Source organism: Bactrocera latifrons, unplaced genomic scaffold, assembly GCF_001853355.1.
Source record: "Bactrocera latifrons isolate USDA-ARS-PBARC rearing strain unplaced genomic scaffold, ASM185335v1 scaffold_538, whole genome shotgun sequence".
Taxonomy (NCBI): domain Eukaryota; kingdom Metazoa; phylum Arthropoda; class Insecta; order Diptera; family Tephritidae; genus Bactrocera; species Bactrocera latifrons.
Genome location: NW_017537199.1, coordinates 114,447 through 132,360, shown reverse-complemented (window position 1 = coordinate 132,360; position 17,914 = coordinate 114,447). Strand labels below are relative to the sequence as shown.

Below are 17,914 nucleotides of genomic sequence, written 5' to 3'. Positions count from 1 at the left end.
GCTTATTATTCTATACTACAACCAATCTGCTGAAAAATACATTCTGCGTATATATATAGGAAACCTTATTTTTTTCAAAAATTTGGAAAAAATGGGTATTCCGATATACAATTATTGCCTTTAAGACATATCTTTATAATTTTCGCCTCGGCGATTTTTCAAAGTTGCTGGTCGACAAATCGGTTAATGGTCTCTACAATTTTATGTAGCTTTCATCAAGCGGTCGATTGCCGAACTAGTTTAGTTTTATGTGTCTTTTTTACCGAATCTAACACGACAAAATTCGAACGAAAGTGCTTTCATTACCTCTATAATCACACACACAAGTGTTTCGAACTTCGCTTGGAGCAATCTCTAACGTACAAATATTTCAGCAAAGGAATTGGTCAGAATTTGCCGAAAATATCTAACGGTTTGAGCCGCTTTATGCGAAGAGTGTAATAATTTGAACAAAGTCGTAAAAAATTAAATACACACTGAGTGTCAGTTTATGGCGCTGTTGAAGATACGGATACCAGTCCAGCCGGCTGTCAATTTCACTTCATCACCGCTACCGAACTCAGATATCCGCTTATTAACAGTAATAAAAGCCATGAAAGCTGTAAGAATGGCAAAGTGACGCCCATTGCCAGTTTTTGTTGTCTTTTCGCTATTTAAGGTTTTTGTTTTCTTTGAGATTTTGCGTTTTCCATCGGTTAATTAATATAATATTGGGCTTAAGTATTTATTTATTCGCCATCGAATTGGCAACTTTCACTTTTACTTCTTCTTGTCGCTTGTATTAATTAGCGTACGCCTTTTCTGTCTTCTATTTAAAGGGAAAAGTTGAAGTTGTGTGAAAAAAGTGTGTGACGTAAATTGGCGGCCTTTTTACATTTTTAATGTTATATGAATTGCTTGAATATTGGATCTCCCCATAAAAATATAAAAATTTTGTGTGCACTCAGAAAAGGATAATAGGAAATACTTATAACTAAATGAGTTTTGTTAACGTTTAGTTAGACGTTCAGTTAGACCCTTGCTTTTGGTCAGGTATTAAAGCAAAGCTAAATGATTTTTATTTTGAATTTTGAATGTATTATAAATTTAATAATATTTCATTATCAATTGTTGTTTTTGAGAGTAATTTAGGAGAGTTTGGGTAGGTTTTTAAGGAGAAAATAGAGTGAGAAATATTATATCAAAACAAGCATATCAGTTCAGCGGTTTCTAGGAGTCTGAATAGTACCTAGGGTAAGAGTAAACTGAAATTTTATATTTAAATAATACCATTCCCGAAAATTTTCTAGATTATTACTTTCTATTAACACTACAAGCTGCGTTGCTTATTTCGTTCGAGAGCAAATGTTTTATTATCAGTACAGTCATGCATGATATTTGTTTTTTTAAATTGCATAATATTGTTCGCAAGTTGTTTCTTATTTTTGTAATGTGGCGCCATCTGGAGGTTCCGAGCGAAGTCAGATCCTTCTCCACCTGGTCTTTCCAACGGAGTGGCGGTCTTCCTCTTCCTCTGCTTCCCCTGGCGGGTACTGCGTCGAATACTTTCAGAGATGGAGTGGTTTCGCCTATTCGGACGACAAGGCCGCTGCTGTTGTTATATCGGCTATAACCTCGTAAACGGTGTCTACGCCAGTAAAGAAGAAGAAGAATATTGCACGCTAATGTCCGTTCGACACATTCCCACGCTAAAAGAAATTCAAAAACATCGAAGGTCTACGGAGCTATTGTTATTAACCCTTGAGGTTGAAAGTTACGGCTCTACCCACCAACTAATTTACTTTTGAACTTGAAACTTAACTTTTGAAAAATTTTACTGTAGAGATTGGCCATGATGGAACGCGACCGCCTGATAACAATTTGTGATCAGTTGTATTTTTTGTATGCTATTAAAACTCATACCTGCAATCCCTTCCAACTTTAAGAGTCTTAAAGTTGGCTTTAAATTTGCTTCAAAGTCACACTTAAATGAAACTTTATTTGCCCTCTATATCCTCTTAGCCCACATATGACGTAATTATGACTGTTATGAATTAAAGGTACAACATCAGTTTATAAGATTTTATATTTTTACCTTTTTCTGATAAAACTGTACATTTTGATCATTTACGAGTGAAAGCTTAACTAAAAGCGAATTCTAGTGTTGTCGAAACTTTCGGTTTATCTTTGCAAGCTAATGGGGCTTTTATGTTTATATTTGCATCGTTAAAGCGCCAACCTGTTCCGGCAAATACACACATGTATAGTATATATGTATGTGCACTTGTGTATAATTTACCAGTATACATGTTGTCAATAAAAATGTACATTTTGGTGAATCATCGAGTGTTTTCTTAATCAAAAGCCATAAATTACGCAAGTAAAGCATCGGTAGTGCAAAAAATCCTGCGCTGATTGGTTGCATCAAATGCATTGAACTTAAACTCAAAAATAAAAATGTTTGTAGTAGAGATACTACTTTTAATAAAAAATTAACTAAACTTGCATGTACCATCTTATGAACTATAATCCGGAATGTGAGAAAAATTCTACATAAAGCATCGGTAGTGCAAAAAATCCTGCGCTGATTGGTTGCATCAAATGCATTGAACTTAAACTCAAAAATAAAAATGTTTGTAGTAGAGATACTACTTTTAATAAAAAATTAACTAAACTTGCATGTACCATCTTATGAACTATAATCCGGAAATCTTTCTTTTCGCCTTCAAATTGGACGCCAGAGCCACTAAGCCCATTTTCCATATAAGGGCCTACGTTCATCGAGTATCTCTTTGCGACCTCTACTAGAGTTCGTTTTTCCAATTGACATGTTACATATCCAAACTATTAACCAAAATGTATTGAGTCGATCCAGAAAAGATCCTCTAATATAGATAACTCTGATGTTAACACGATTTTCAAGTATTTCGTTAATTTTCTCGATGTAACATGTAATTTTTTACCGATTCGTTTTTCACGCGCAGTTTATATGGACCATCATTTTATTATAAATAAAATACACCAACACATTCTAATGCGTTTGAAAAGGATCGGACTGTCTCATCAACAAAATTTAAATTCGAGTAAACCACCACCAAAGGAAATGTGTTCTTAATTTGCAAATGACATCCATTACTTTTGCCAAAAGCTCTGTGGTGAGTTCGGTAGAACTATCAACTAAGCATAGGTCATCCATCAAAGCCAATGGCATCATGAAGATATGCATTAACATTACCCTTTGCAATAATTATAGCCTTAATATACTTATGTATAGTGTGTTCTTATATGTGTGTAAATCTTAAGTTTGAGGAGTTTAAAAAAGGACTAGAACACGAGTACACAGTAATTTATAACCGCATTTACATAAACAATAATATCGATTTTAATCAGTAAGAAGAGATGCAAAAAATACTTGTTCTCTGCTTTACTGCTTTACTTTCGAATTATCGAATAACATCAAGAAGCACCTTATAAAAACATTCACACAATCAACAAAAATTGTTAAATGTTCGCATGCTTTCGACCCTTATTTCTATTTATATTTCTTTGGAGAAGTTATACGAGTAAGTACCATAATATACGATATTGTTGCAACCGCAGTGATGTCTAGTCATACGAAGTGAAAAGTGGAGCTACTCCAATTGGCCACTCTAGATTTATCTGTTACCTGCGTTTATTTCTATTTGAATGACAGGACTTAAACTTCAAATTTAAAATAAAATTTCGAGAGATCATAGGCACGACGAAACTGGGCTAAATTGCATAAATCTGAAAATAATAGCAAACTTTGAAAATATAATTTTTGTTTGTCGAGTTATGCCTTCCACGTTTGAAATAATTTAATAGAAAGGAGTATGCAAACCATTTTAAATATATCAAACTACACAAAACGCTTATGTTTAAATGAAGTTCGTGTTTTCTTTGATACAAGTTGACAATGCAATACAACCTTTACACTTCAGACGACGTGAATTTAATTATGCACCCTCAGAAGCTTTTCGCAAAACCAAACAGGCGGCCGAAAGTGCGTGGTGCGTGACCTCAAAAGAGTGGTTGGATAAAATCATGTCGCACGTAATAGCTCACCTGTGAGAGGAGTAAAAGCCATACATACAGTAGTGTCTGGTTAATTTGACTTGAAATTTATTGTGTTGCAAGAAACTTAATAAAGATTCCTTAGGGAAGAAATTCGCTTAGTATATGTTTTTTCATATACTAACCTAGTATTTCAATTATATATATATATATCATAAGCGAATTTGAGGGAGTTTTAATTATGTGGAAATACTTTTTTTTATATTAACCTTGAGCGGTGACCAACATAGCAGTATCTACTGTACATATATAAAACAAACGAATACACAAACATATATCTATGTTTGTATGTTTCACGCTACGCAACCGTATTTAATTTTTATACTCTTGCAACATGTTGCTACAGAATATAGTTAGTCCGTATCACCAAAAGCTTAAGTAACTTAACGTAAGGCGTGATTAACGTTTTGCATCTTCATTTATTTCCCTTTCTTTGATTGTTGTAAGTGGGAAGAATAAAAATTGTTCGGTTACAGGCGCACTTAGCTCCTCCTTATTTGTTCAAATCTTGATTTAAATGACTTCACGTGTCACAAACCTGTTTCCTCAGTTGGCAGGCAAAGTTTTGGGTTTCCTCAGAATATTGCAAGAGTGTTGTTATAATTTTAAAGTTGTGTACTGAAACGTAGTTAAGGAATATCAATACGCAGCTGTGTTGGCGAATTTCTCCGTTGTTTGTTTTAAGATAGTAATTCGGGAAATCCAGACGCTGCATGTCATTTTGCACAGTGGGTCGAGTAGTTACAAGAAGTAAGCGGGAAAAAGTTTTCCAAGATGACTTTTTGACTACTTACCCCTCATAGCCTTTATATTTCGAGATTAGAGAACAAAACCAAACAACAATTATCAAAATTTGCTTTATTGTTTTTCAAAATATTCTCCAATAAGATATACATAGTTTTGAATGTGTTTAAACCCATTTTGGAAGCACTTTTGCCAATTCAATACAAATTTCCTTAAACATGCATTCTGAACGCATCAACCGTCTCTTCAGGTGTCGGAAATCGTTGAATTTTTAATTTATTTTTACGCATGGAAATAAAAAGAAGTGAATCGGTGCCAAGTCAGGTCTATACAATGGATGATTCATCACATGTTGCTGTGAAGCGCGATCCGTCTTCGGCCGTTGGTTTTCCTGATTTATTAAAGACAATTGGCAACTAAATGATTGTCTAAAGGCTATAGTTATCTCAATCTCACTGTAGGTCACATGACGATTTTGCAATATCGGTTTGCACACAGCATCAATAGTTTCAGCAACGACAACAGATTCTTCTTGGAGTGATGTACGATCTCGAATGAATACACCATAACATCGACAAACACTTGTTCTAGATGGAGTATCATCACCAAATTTTAAATTATCGATCATCCCTCATTCATCGATGTGTTTAATTGATCCATCTAAATTAATCTAATCTATCCAGATTAATTTTAGAAGTTACAAACAACTGTTAGGTGAACTGTGCAACATGTTTTAAGAGTACAAAAATAATAGTAAAAACTAACCCCACGTTTTTAGTTAGTTCTAAAAACTCGCAAAAATTTTTAAACCTCATAGTCATTATCAATCATGACGACCCACCGTGGGCACACAAATTCGCTAAACCGACATATAATTTTTCTTGGTGAGAGGAGTTCTGAAAAATTTTGTTCATTTCCAATTGAACTGAGAGCTTAAAACAATTTTGTCAACAAAAATCGATTTTTTTATACTCATACTTTACTCTCATACTTTTTTTTACTTGATGTCCAGCTGCAATTTAAACGCCTCTTTCTTTTACTTTTAGGCCGAATCGCCGTTGTTGCCCACCAGCAACAAAGACAATACCAAACCAACAGAAGCGAATAATAATAACAGCAACAACAATAATAATAACACCGTACCTAACCACATATCAGCGAAAGCACACCAGCACAACTACACAGCCCTCGATACCACCGCAAACTCACCGACCCACCAATGTTCCACAGCCACACTCAGTCACAATCCCAATCACAACCACAGCGTTTACAGCTCAACTAACATTATAGCCGCCTCGAGAGAGCAACTTTCAGCTAACAAGCTTTATCTGGACGCACTTGCGCCATCAGCTTCGCCCACCTCATCGGGACCGAGTATTTACGGCACACCGGCCAGTGAATGTCGTCGTCGCAGTTCGGTAGCATCTTTACAGTTATTTGATAGTAATACGGTGACTATAACCACCACCACATCGACAACAATTGATGGCAGCTGTCATACTGAAGAGAGCATAATCGATTTGGAGAACAACGCGAATAATACGGACAGCGATAACTATAGCGAATCGAACGATAACAGTTATTCCACACCCACCACAGCGACACTGTATAGCAATTATCACTACAACCAAACGCCCACACATACACATCAATATAATTTATATCCAAAAGACTTCTTCTCCAGCATCGAAGGCGAACGACCGGAACATTGCCCGAAAATGAAGACGAAAGTCGATGCTGTTGGACGCATAACCGGAGAATGGGGACGCTGGCAATTACGTACTGTATTACTGATCTTCTTGTGTAAGATACCATCCTCGTGGTTTATGGCTTGTATAATATTCACAGCGCCCGCACCGCGACATGGTGAATTCTTTTGTAAACCGCCAAATACGGTGGGCGCACAAAACGACACACTGTGGATAAAGGTCTCACATCCGCAAAAGGAGGAGGTGGAAGATCAAGAATTTAGTATAGATTTTTGTAATATATACCAGGATGCACAAGAGCATGCGCATCACTATTACCGTTATGAACGACCCGAACTGGAACCGCGCGTATGGGAGGAACCGACTTCGCGAAATATGAACATTATCCCATGCCAGCAGTTCGAGCATAGGGCCGAGTACCATTCGGTAGTGACCCAATACGATTTGGTATGCTCGCGTGACATCCTGGTGTCAGTAACACAATTCTTCCATTTGTTTGGCGTTCTCACCGGCGGCATATTGGCGAATCATCTGCTCAAATAGTAAGTGGTCTCATTTTAATTAATTCATAAGTTTTTGTTGCCTCATTACTTTTAAGCTCAAAGGGTGGCCTTATTCATTGTTATGGATACATTTTATTGAAAATTCATCTATAAAATTAATTAAAAGTTTCCTTACAGTAAAGCCTTTTTAGGCAAAAATATATGTGGCAGATTAATATATGTTTAGGTTAGATTAAGTGAAGTCACAGTTAAACAATAAGCCATGCCCAAATAATACCATCATTTCCGAAACTGCCAACAAAACTGTGCTAAAGACAATATTACTCAACATTAGTTTCGTAAAAGCAGAGAAGCCACGAAGGAAATTCTCAGAAGCTCCAAATACTTTCGACAGTTGGGTTTGGGAAACACCTAGTTTAATACCATGGTGGAAAAAATGGACCTTCTAATAACAGATCCTACTAAATTGAAAAACACATTATAAATCGTGAACGTGTGGTTGACATAATTTGTTGCAATGTATAATATTGCAGTCAGTTCGTGTAACGATGTGACCCAAATTTTGAGAATCTTTCGAGAACTTTTTCTGTAGTGACTTAAATGTCATGATACGTGTGCAACAACGCCAGGCCGATCAATCTATCTTGAAGTATGTTCGTCCTCAGCCACGTTTATATCCAGCGATGTGTCAAGCATTCAGAGCACGCATTCGTCGTATTATGGGGTACAGCCCTACATCGCAGTTCTTCAACTTTTCCAATGCAGTAGCCGGTAACTCGTTGTCTTTTGACTTTTGCTTCTGCCAGCAAGAATATCACATTGGCAAAAAATCACAATTATAAATTGAAATTTGCACCCTTTCTCCAATCTGAATCCGCAACTGGGAAACATAACCCTTTAGGGTACAAAAGAACAGACACAAGCAAACTTTTTTTCTAAGATAGAAATGTTGAATCTTGAATCTAAGAACAATCTTGAATCTGAGAATATAATTCGAAACAGTAACTATTAAAATACCTGCTGAAAACCCAAAAGCCCTCAAAAGTCTGATACAGAGATTAAATTTTTTCTACATTGCTAACAAATGTGCGAATGACTCGAAATATATACAAGTATCATTATTTCGCACCCCAGTTCTACATTTCGATCTTTCACGACGTTTAAGAGGTCAACACCTCCGTTACCTTATCGCAAACTTTCAGTAGCGTTTGAATTTTTTTTATTTAATAATCATTATTATGTTTCGTTTGTCTTCAGCACCAAATTTCAATTGTACCTTGTTGTCAAAATTGAAAATGTTCAGCTGAAATGTCATATCAAGCATTGTAGGTCTCTTGATTGTTATTTGGCGCTTTACGTTCCCGTTCAGAGATGGTAGTTGTGTTTCCAACTCATGAATTGTGAGAATTTTAAGGTTAGTTTAGGTTCTGAGGAAAGCTTAGTTGCAAAGAAAGGAAAGCTTAGTTACAAAGACCAATGTGTCATAGTCAATTTCGTATGTCATCTACAAAACCTGAATCAAAATCACATAATAAATAGCTATAAAAGTTTTGTTATCACTTTTGAATGAAATATAGATGTTTGTAAATTTAAAGATGTTTATAAAGTTTTGGTGAGAAGTGTTTACTAGTCAACGGACAACAAAATTTGTTCAACTATTTATGATACCTTCCAAATTACTCGCGTCAGTATATTGCATTTACAACTTCTAACCCACGATTTCAATTAGTAAGTGTCTTGGACAACAACAAATAAAGTATGTATTGAAGAAACCCGAATGAACTTAACGACCGCCACCAAATCTAAATCAAAAGAATTTAACGAGCTACACTGTTTATAGTATAGTTATAACCACCCTAACCTGACTTAGCGGCATTAACTTTTACGATCATACATACTAAATATTAAACACTAATAATGTTAAGTTTAACAATACTTACATGATAAATCTAACTAACTGTTTTCGCCACAGCTTCAGTCCACGTAATGTGATGCTCTTCGGCATGATTACGCAGATATTCTGTGGCAATCTCACGGGACTAGTTGCCTCATACGAATTACACGTTTTCTTCCGCTGCTTGTCTGCAGTATGCTGTGCGCAAATGTACACGGCTGGCGGTATAATAAGTAAGTCATAATTTTAACAAGAATCTTACAGGTTGCTCAATATCACTTTAACGTTGACTCATTTCTACAGTGGCCGATATAACGGGTGGCGTTTATAAGACTTGCGTTTCGACACTCTTCGAACAATTCTGGTCAATAGGTGTTATACTACTGCCCGGAGTGGCGAGTTTCTTCTCCAGCTGGTCGCATCTCTATATGGCCATCTCATGGCCCACTGTGATACTCATATACTTGTGGCGGTAAGTTGAAGCCTGTCGAACGCTTTGAATGTCGTACAATACTTTATATACATTTTATATGATAGTTGGATTCCCGATTCACCGCGCTGGATGATACAGCGTGGTCGTGTGACAGACGCTAAAAATATTCTCCTGCAATGTGTGGAGATGAACGGCACTCGTTATGGGCTTCCGCACGATATCGATCAGCAGCTGCAATTGCAGGCGCAAACCGCTATGGACTCACCGCCACCACCGGGCTGGTGGTCAATATGGAAGGGTGAAAATGTCGTACGCAATTTGATCTGTGTACACTTGGCGTGGTCCCTTTACATTGTCGTGTACTACGGCATGTTGCTGAACATTCGTTCGTTCAGTCGCGAGCATCTCGAAGTAAACACAGCTGTGGCGGGCTTGAGTGAGATAGTCGGCACTTTCATTGGGCTCTTCCTGATATTGAAGACTACGCGCAAGTGGTTGTGGACCGGTCTGTTCAATGTAGTAGCCGGACTGATTGCGTATCTCGGTTGGCTGGTACCAACAGACTGTAAGTTAGCCTTGTTATGCAAATGGAACTTTTTAAATCACATATTTGCTCTTTTCTTCCGCCAACATTTAGTACCGTTCGATGCACGTGTTGCGCTGCTCATGCTCTCGGCTATGATCTCGAAAATGGCCATCTCCACCACACTCTCCATACTCACCACCTGCACCGTTGAGTTAGTAAGTGAGGAGAAGCGCAAGATCACCGCATTCTCGGCGATATGTTGGGCACGTTTCTGGCTACTGGGTGCGCCATTTATCGGCGCTACTGTGATCTTTGGTATGATGGTGCCGCAAACAGCATTCGCATCACTCGCAATTGTTGGTGGTGTTTTAACCGCTCTCATTACAAGTCCACGTACAATAAGTAAGGAAGCGCTTGGCGGCAGCAATCGAGCGACCGCTACACAGGTGGATGGCGTCGATAATAAAGGCTTCACAACGGGACCGACACTCAACAATCCAATATTTACAAATATTACGAAACTGGCAGCACCCAACTCTAATTTACCACCGCCAATGGTGCCCGGTGTTTGGACGACGAAACATCACGAAGACAGTCCACCCGTTTAACACACAATCTACAATACCAATAAATGGCCATTAATCGGCGATGTAATTTCGTAAATTATGTCGCTTATGAAAGTTGTTATGCTGTGTACGGGATTGTAACGCACAACGCTTCGTCGCATAATTTCACATGGTCGACAGAGGTTCGCTTCACATACAATTAGACTATATAAGTAGTAAATATAACAAATTTTATTTCGAACAAATTTTTTTTAACCATTGCATAGGTAGAAAATCGAACACACTCGTTTATGAGACCACGATTGCGTCGTATGTTATAATTCTGTTCACACATTTTTTCGTTGTTAAATAGTTTCCTTAAAAAGTCATAATTATTAAACACAGTTATAGTTCAAGAGGAATGAGATAAAGCTATAAGCAAAAATATTTATATAATATAAAAATATTATATATATAATGTAAGTAGTGAACAGATATATATGTAATATATATTAGGGTGGTACTTAAACAGAGAGGGAAAGTCTTTAAAGGTCACATAGATACCATTATAATCTAAGTCAAATATATAATTTTTTTTGATTGGAGATTGTTAGGGTGTGTCTCAAGCAGGGTTGCGAATTTTGTAACTAAAAAAATTTATTAATAATTAGAATTTCTATTTTTGATTCCAATGTTGGGATTAAAAGTTTTAACATCTGAGCTAAAAATAGAGATAATATTTTTTAGGAAAATAAATTTTTTTAATTCTGGGCTTAAAAATTAGAAAACTATTCTTTAATTTATAAATTTGTGTAATAAATATTTTTGTTTTTAATTAAAAGCTATTATTATTAAAATTATATATTAGACAAAATAGCTAAAATATGTTGATATTTTTTAATAATAAGTTTCCCTTTACAAAAGATAACGAAAATGGTAGAACAGGAAATACGGAAACGCGAAAAATATAAATTTTCTAAAAGAATTTCTATATTTTTTTTAAATTGAATTTCTGATCCGGTATTTGATAAACCTAAATATATTTAATTATCTACTTTTGATTTTCAAACCTATTTTTGGTTTTACCTTATCTCAATCCGGCATTTAAGATTAAAAATTTAAAAAATATTTATAATTCATAACATCGACTCTTGGAGAAATTAGTCATAGTTATGAAAAACTAATTCATTTGACTTTTTAAGGGCCACCCTAATGTAATAATATTTACGAATATAAATAAATTAATTAACTATCTGTGAAACCATATAACGAGAATAAGAGATACAAATTTATGCTATTAGTCTATTACTTATATTATAATAATATAATTATGTATATACCAAGTTTAGGGAATTGAAATGAAATTATTTCCCACAAACTGTGTTTTTGAATTGTTAACTTTTTTGAAAAGATTTTTAAATACATAAATATTATATTTTCAAAAACTAAATACTACGCCCAAATTAGTTCACCAGAGAAGCTAAAGCTTAACTGAAAAGCACGCCTTAAATGCATAAACTCAGCTTGAACAGCTTGTGAAAGGACATACTCATAGAATATCTGCTGTCAAAGCGATGGATAAGTTGTTATAAAAAATAACAGTGTTTACAACGCAAAAAATATACAAATTAACTCTCAAATACACATTTACATGTGCATATGTATGTGTGTGAGTTAATTTCAATAATAAAATTCTAATAAATCTTTAATCAAGTCCAAATGCCGATTTGTAGGTTTACAAATAAAATACAAAAAACTTGATAATAATATTGAAAATGTTCTTAGAATGTCCAAATATCAGTGTAGATCTTAATTATTTTTTTAATTTTCTCACCACAACTCAGCACAGTGAAAAATGTTGGCACACAGTTTTTATTATTTTCCCAATTCACATTTAACCAAGATCTAATCTAAAGAAAGATAACGACAATTTCATAGCGCTACTTTTATGAAGTTCCTTTGACACAACAAGAAAAAACGTTAACTTCGGTTGCACCGAAGCTAAATATCCTTCACAGGTCAATTTCTGTTAGCAACTATGTGTTCAGTTTGTATGGAAGCTATATGCTATAGTAATCCGTTCGGAACAATTTTTTTGAAGATTACATTGTTATCTTACATTTTCCCATACAAGCCCTTGATTCCGATCGTTCGGCTTGTATGGCAGCTATATGCTATAGTAAGCCGATCTGAACAATTTCTTCTGATATTACATTATTTCTATAAACAATAACTCATACCCAATTTCGTGAAAATATATCGTCAAATGAGGAAGTTTCCCATGCAAGCATTTGATTCCGATCATTCAGTTTGTATGGCAATTATATACTATAGTAATCCGATCTAAACAATTTCTTCGGAGATTACATTGTTGATTTAAAAAATAATCTGTGTCAACTTTTGTGAAAATACATTGTGAAATGTGAAAGTTTTCCATACAAGAACTTGATTCCGTTCGTTCAGTTTGTATGGCAGATATATGTTATAGTGGTCCGATATTGGCAGCTCTGACAAATGAGCAGCTTCTTGGACAGAAAATGACGTTTGCAAATTTCAAAACGATATATTAAAAACTAAGGGACTAGTTCGTATATATACAGACAGACGGACATGGTGGTTCAGGGTATAAAAACAACATGGTTCGTGACGTCATGAACGAAAGGAAAGCAATTACAAAAAACAATTAATAGACAGCTTATTTGACTGTATAGCTTTTTATCTAATATTCCCCATCAATAATTTGATAATTTGATTTGAACTGATAAAGTTAGAAAAAATGGGCAACATAAGTCATCTCAAGTGTGTAGTCTTTCTTCTATTGTATTGATAGATATCTATCATTCCGGAATTTCTTCACATCAAGGTTGGAGTTAAGTTTCAGACAAATAAATTAAAAAATAATAATAATTTTTTTTCGAAGTCGAAATATTCACATTATAAACATATACATATGGATATACTACATTATAACTTTTTGCTGGACCTATTTGCCTCGCACTATGTGAAATATATGTACATACATATATATACATAATTATTCAATGCACATCAAGCTTCAGCGATCTAAACAAAAGTACAAATATTATGTAAAAAAAAGTTTGAAAACAAAAACAAAAAACAAGACCAAAACGAATGGCTCACAATTTAACATTAAAATTGGAATCAGATTATTTTTACAGTACGAAATGTTGAAAACAAGTACTAACTTTTAAGCCTGGGGCTTTCAACTGTAAATACGGCCTAGTATGTACTATTTGACCGGACTAACCAGTTTAAAAACAATCACAGTGCTATATATATTTACTGTAATAAAGTAGTGAAATCCGAAGTGTATTCTTAACCTTTCAAATAGCAGAAAATAGTTTTGTTCAAAATATTATAATCAAAAGCCCGAATTCCAAGTGTTTTTTAAATCATTTGATATTTTGTTACTCATTTTTATCATTTGTTTATTTGTAATTGAAGTGTAAATTAATTTAAAAAGTAATTCATTGAGTTACGCGTCGTTGAAGTAGAGGGGGAAAAGGCCGTGTCCTCATCGCTATGATTTCTACATTTCAGATCATCTGAAAAATAAAACAATGATGGATTACTGATTAGTACAAATGTCGCTATCTCAGCTATTAGTTCACTAATTTTTTTAATTTCTCGAATTAATTTTAAAAATATTACAAATTTCCATTTTTCTATGTTTTATTGCTTCATATGACAGAGAGATATTTAAAGAATTTCCATGCCATATTTCAGTTAATTTGGCTGATAGAAGTTTTTTTTTTAACTCCAGCTCCAGTTGTCACGAAGAAATTCTAGAATAATTGAAGATTTGTGAAAATATTCTGAAAATAAGAAATCAAAACTGTTTTCAAAATTGTATACAAAAATTATTAATTATAACGGTAATTTAAATTAAAGATTTTTTTTTTTTATTAGAAAAATATGTAGTATGTATGCTTTTTAATATAATATTTATGAGCAGTAATAACGTTAAAGCATACATTCCCTTCCACTTTGTTATACCCTTATTACATAAAAAACCAAAAATTTAAACAGCGGCCGAAAAAACTTCACAGCGGTCGAGCGGCAGTCTTTGGCTAATATAAATCCGGATCCGCTCCGATTACAACCTTTTGTTGTGGGACCAAACAAAAGCCTCATGTTGTTGTTGTTGTAACGGCAGAAAGCCTCATCGAAGCATTCGGTTTCCAATATTATGAATATGAATGCCCACAAAATGTATGAAAATGTTTTTGAAACTCATTTTAACTATTTTCTTGCTTAAATGAAATATGATATAAGTAGGTACATATGTAAGTACTAAATATTATATACATACATAAATTGTTTGCATATTTAAGAAATTTAGAAACTAGAATCTCAAAAATGTTTCTAAACAGTCAATTAAATTTGAATGCTAAATAAATCAGTTTAGAAATGAAATACAAATGGCGCTGCTAAACAGTTAGAGAGTTCCTTAAAATAAAGAATAGTAAATTTAGGTTAACAAAATATAAGTTCAATCAGTTTAATTTACTAAACAATAAATATCGCAAATAATAAAAGACAGGTGAAATGCCTAAGCAACCAAATAAACTTTTAAATACTATTAATTTGTAGTAATTAAGTAAAATTTGTCTGAAAACTTTAACGGTTTTTACTTTAAAAATATTACAGCAACAAAACCATGTATTAGGCGACATATGTAATTGATAGTAATATGCTCTCTAAGTACATAAATGCATTTGTCTGTGCACACATGTGTATGGATGTATAGGCATGGGAAGTTGAAATGTTAAATATTCGAAGAATATATGTATGTATGTATTTCAAAAAGAAACTAAATTCTGTAAAAGAGCAATATTTTTTTAATAAAACTTGCAAAAAGTACTTGAAAATTGCCTGTCCAATTAGTTTTTATAAAAAAAAGTGTATTATTATTTGTTTTGAGCATTACCACAAACTACAAACGAATATTCTATATGAAAAATTTTGTGCGAGAAGATGTTTTGAAAATGCTCTTTCCACGGACTTTGACATTTAGAAAGGTTTAAAAGTAGACGTTGGAATTGTCCGGCTTTTATCCGATAAAATATTATTATTTCGGCTATGTAACCCTCTTTCGATCAATAGAACAACATATGAGTCGACAGACCCGGCCGAAGAAAAGTCATGACAATATCCAGTTTTTCGTTGCATTAATAGCGCAAATTAAAAAAAAAAAAGTCGAACCACTTAGATGCAGGGGGAAATTGCTAATTTCCCTTACTTTGTTACTTTTTAGGTAACGCTTACTTGGCGACTGGCCTTCTTGTTTGTGATACCTTATGATTTTGCTTTCGTTTCTTTTCATTTTGCTTCAGTTGCTGCAGTCTTGAATAAATTAACTATGATGTGTGGAACACAATGCTAGCGACAGACTGCAGCAGCACGACAGTGAACTGAAAATGGCGTTGTGAATCCTACTTCAAGAACGTTTGTGAGAGGGCAGCAACATAACAATGGCCGGCATGTACACAAAACAACACAGCTCTCCAGTTTGCATGTACACAATTTCGTTGTGGCCATACTAATGCCTTGCACTTCAATGAAATTTTAATATTTTGTTCAAAGTGAAATTTTTAAGCAAAAAATAAGTAAATTTGTAAATTTGTTTGTTTTAAATTATCAATTGCTATTATAAATGATGTAACAGAGCTATTTTATGCTTTAATTTGTAAAATAACGTCAGGTTTGTCAGAGCTCTGAGTAATTTTACATTTTACATATTGGTGGCATCACCACTCTACCTCATCTCTCTACCTTCCATTCTACTGTCAACTACTATCGTCCTACTTCGTTGGCAAATATAGGATTAAATTGAMGTTAGCGAGAACGACAACTGYCGGCCTGTCGTCGTGTAGTCGTGCAGCTGTCAAAATAGGTCCGTCGATAAGAACGTGTGTATTTTAATATTTGACAGATGTCGTTTGCAGTCTGTCGCGAGCATTGTATTCCACACATAATGCTTAGTAAAGCGCTATAAGAAAGAAGCTGTAAACTCAAACTTCGAGTAATAATCGTTAAGTTGTTTGATTAAGAAAAAGATAAATATAAAGGCATTCAATTGGGACATTCATTCAACAATCCAGAAATCAAACTCAAGAGTGAGTTAAAAGGATTATTCGAGATTTATTGAGAAATCCGTTCCAATTGGTGTCCGAAATGGGATTGTGAAATAAATTTAACGAACTGGAACTTTCACAACTGAAAAAGGAGCTGGAGTARCGTGACTTAGTAACTAACGGTATTAAAGCCGAATTACAAACATGTTTGCGAGAGACCATGGAAGCGGAAAAAATTAGTGTTGACGAATATGTGTTTCAATTAGAATTTGATGAAGAAATAACAAAGATGAAGGGAAGGAAGAGGCTCAATTTTCATCAAAGGTTATGAACACAAACGTGACTTTGGCTGAATTGTCGCAGATGTCAATGCAACTAGCGGCACAAGTAGGAGACGAAAGAATTGAATTGAAAGATCGTATCCGCGAGCTACAATTAAATCGGCCAATTATTTCAACAGCTTCTGCCTAAATAAAACCTCCATCCTTTGATGAGGTTCCACTGTTCCGTTCCTTGTTTTTACAAACATATGTACATATTACAAACCTTTCCAAATTCGTTGATGAGTGCATTAGAAAGGTGGTATGGTGGTAAGCACAGGAAGCAGATCAGCCAAAAYGAGTAGCAAAATCGCCGCCAGAAAACCAATGTGTATCTGTAAGAGATTTGTACAGTGATTAGGAGGTTTTTTTCTGCGGATGCATTCGTGCAGTTCATCGAAAATATGAAAATTCAGACCTTCGTTAATGGAATACTTGGTACCTGACACTACACGCTTCGCATTAGCATGTCCAAGATTGACGTTTACATCTCTGCTGCATTGATCTGCATGTTCATACATTCATATATACTTATATGTAGATATATTTGAATACACTTCCGAACAAATATGCMCAAGCATACAAACATACATATGCGTACACRTGTGAATATGTCACCAACAAAAAATTKAAAYATTGTTCTACAAGAACAACAACTGGCAGCCGAATTGGCGAAGCCCCAATGTAGTAAATTTTACAACAAGAACGATTTCATTCATAAACGCAGGCGCAAATTCTACAGGCGACCTCGCTTCATTCATAAAAACAGACGCCGTAACATCACCCCGAGCATGCCTTTGCCAACAAGCGTCTTTTCGCGACGATGGCAAAAGCTAACAAATCATAAATTGAACATCTTTCTGGTGTTTGTTATAAGAAATAATTGAGAAAAGTGGCAACGTAGCTTTTGTCGATTTATAATGTTTGTCAATTCTATAATATTTTTCCGTGGCTCGCAAAAATCAACGTCGATATGTATGCAAGCTCATACATATGTATACATATTTACGCTAGTTTGTTGGCGAAGCTGTTACWGCGGCAAGGGAAGCGGTAACAATCGGCGATCGT

General features: G+C 34.7%; 1 protein-coding gene across 1 annotated transcript; it reads left to right on the top strand.

Annotated features, from left to right (window-relative positions):
• Nucleotides 1-5,864: 5,864 nt before the first annotated feature.
• On the top strand, nt 5,865-11,195 carry LOC108974188 (organic cation transporter-like protein; the record flags this gene model as incomplete). The annotated part of the gene is given in 5 exon segments (XM_018941892.1): nt 5,865-7,069; nt 9,003-9,157; nt 9,228-9,396; nt 9,462-9,922; nt 9,995-11,195. Coding segments are annotated over 5 exon segments (2,487 nt in total), but the record flags the coding sequence as incomplete, so codon positions are not given.
• Nucleotides 11,196-17,914: the final 6,719 nt, after the last annotated feature.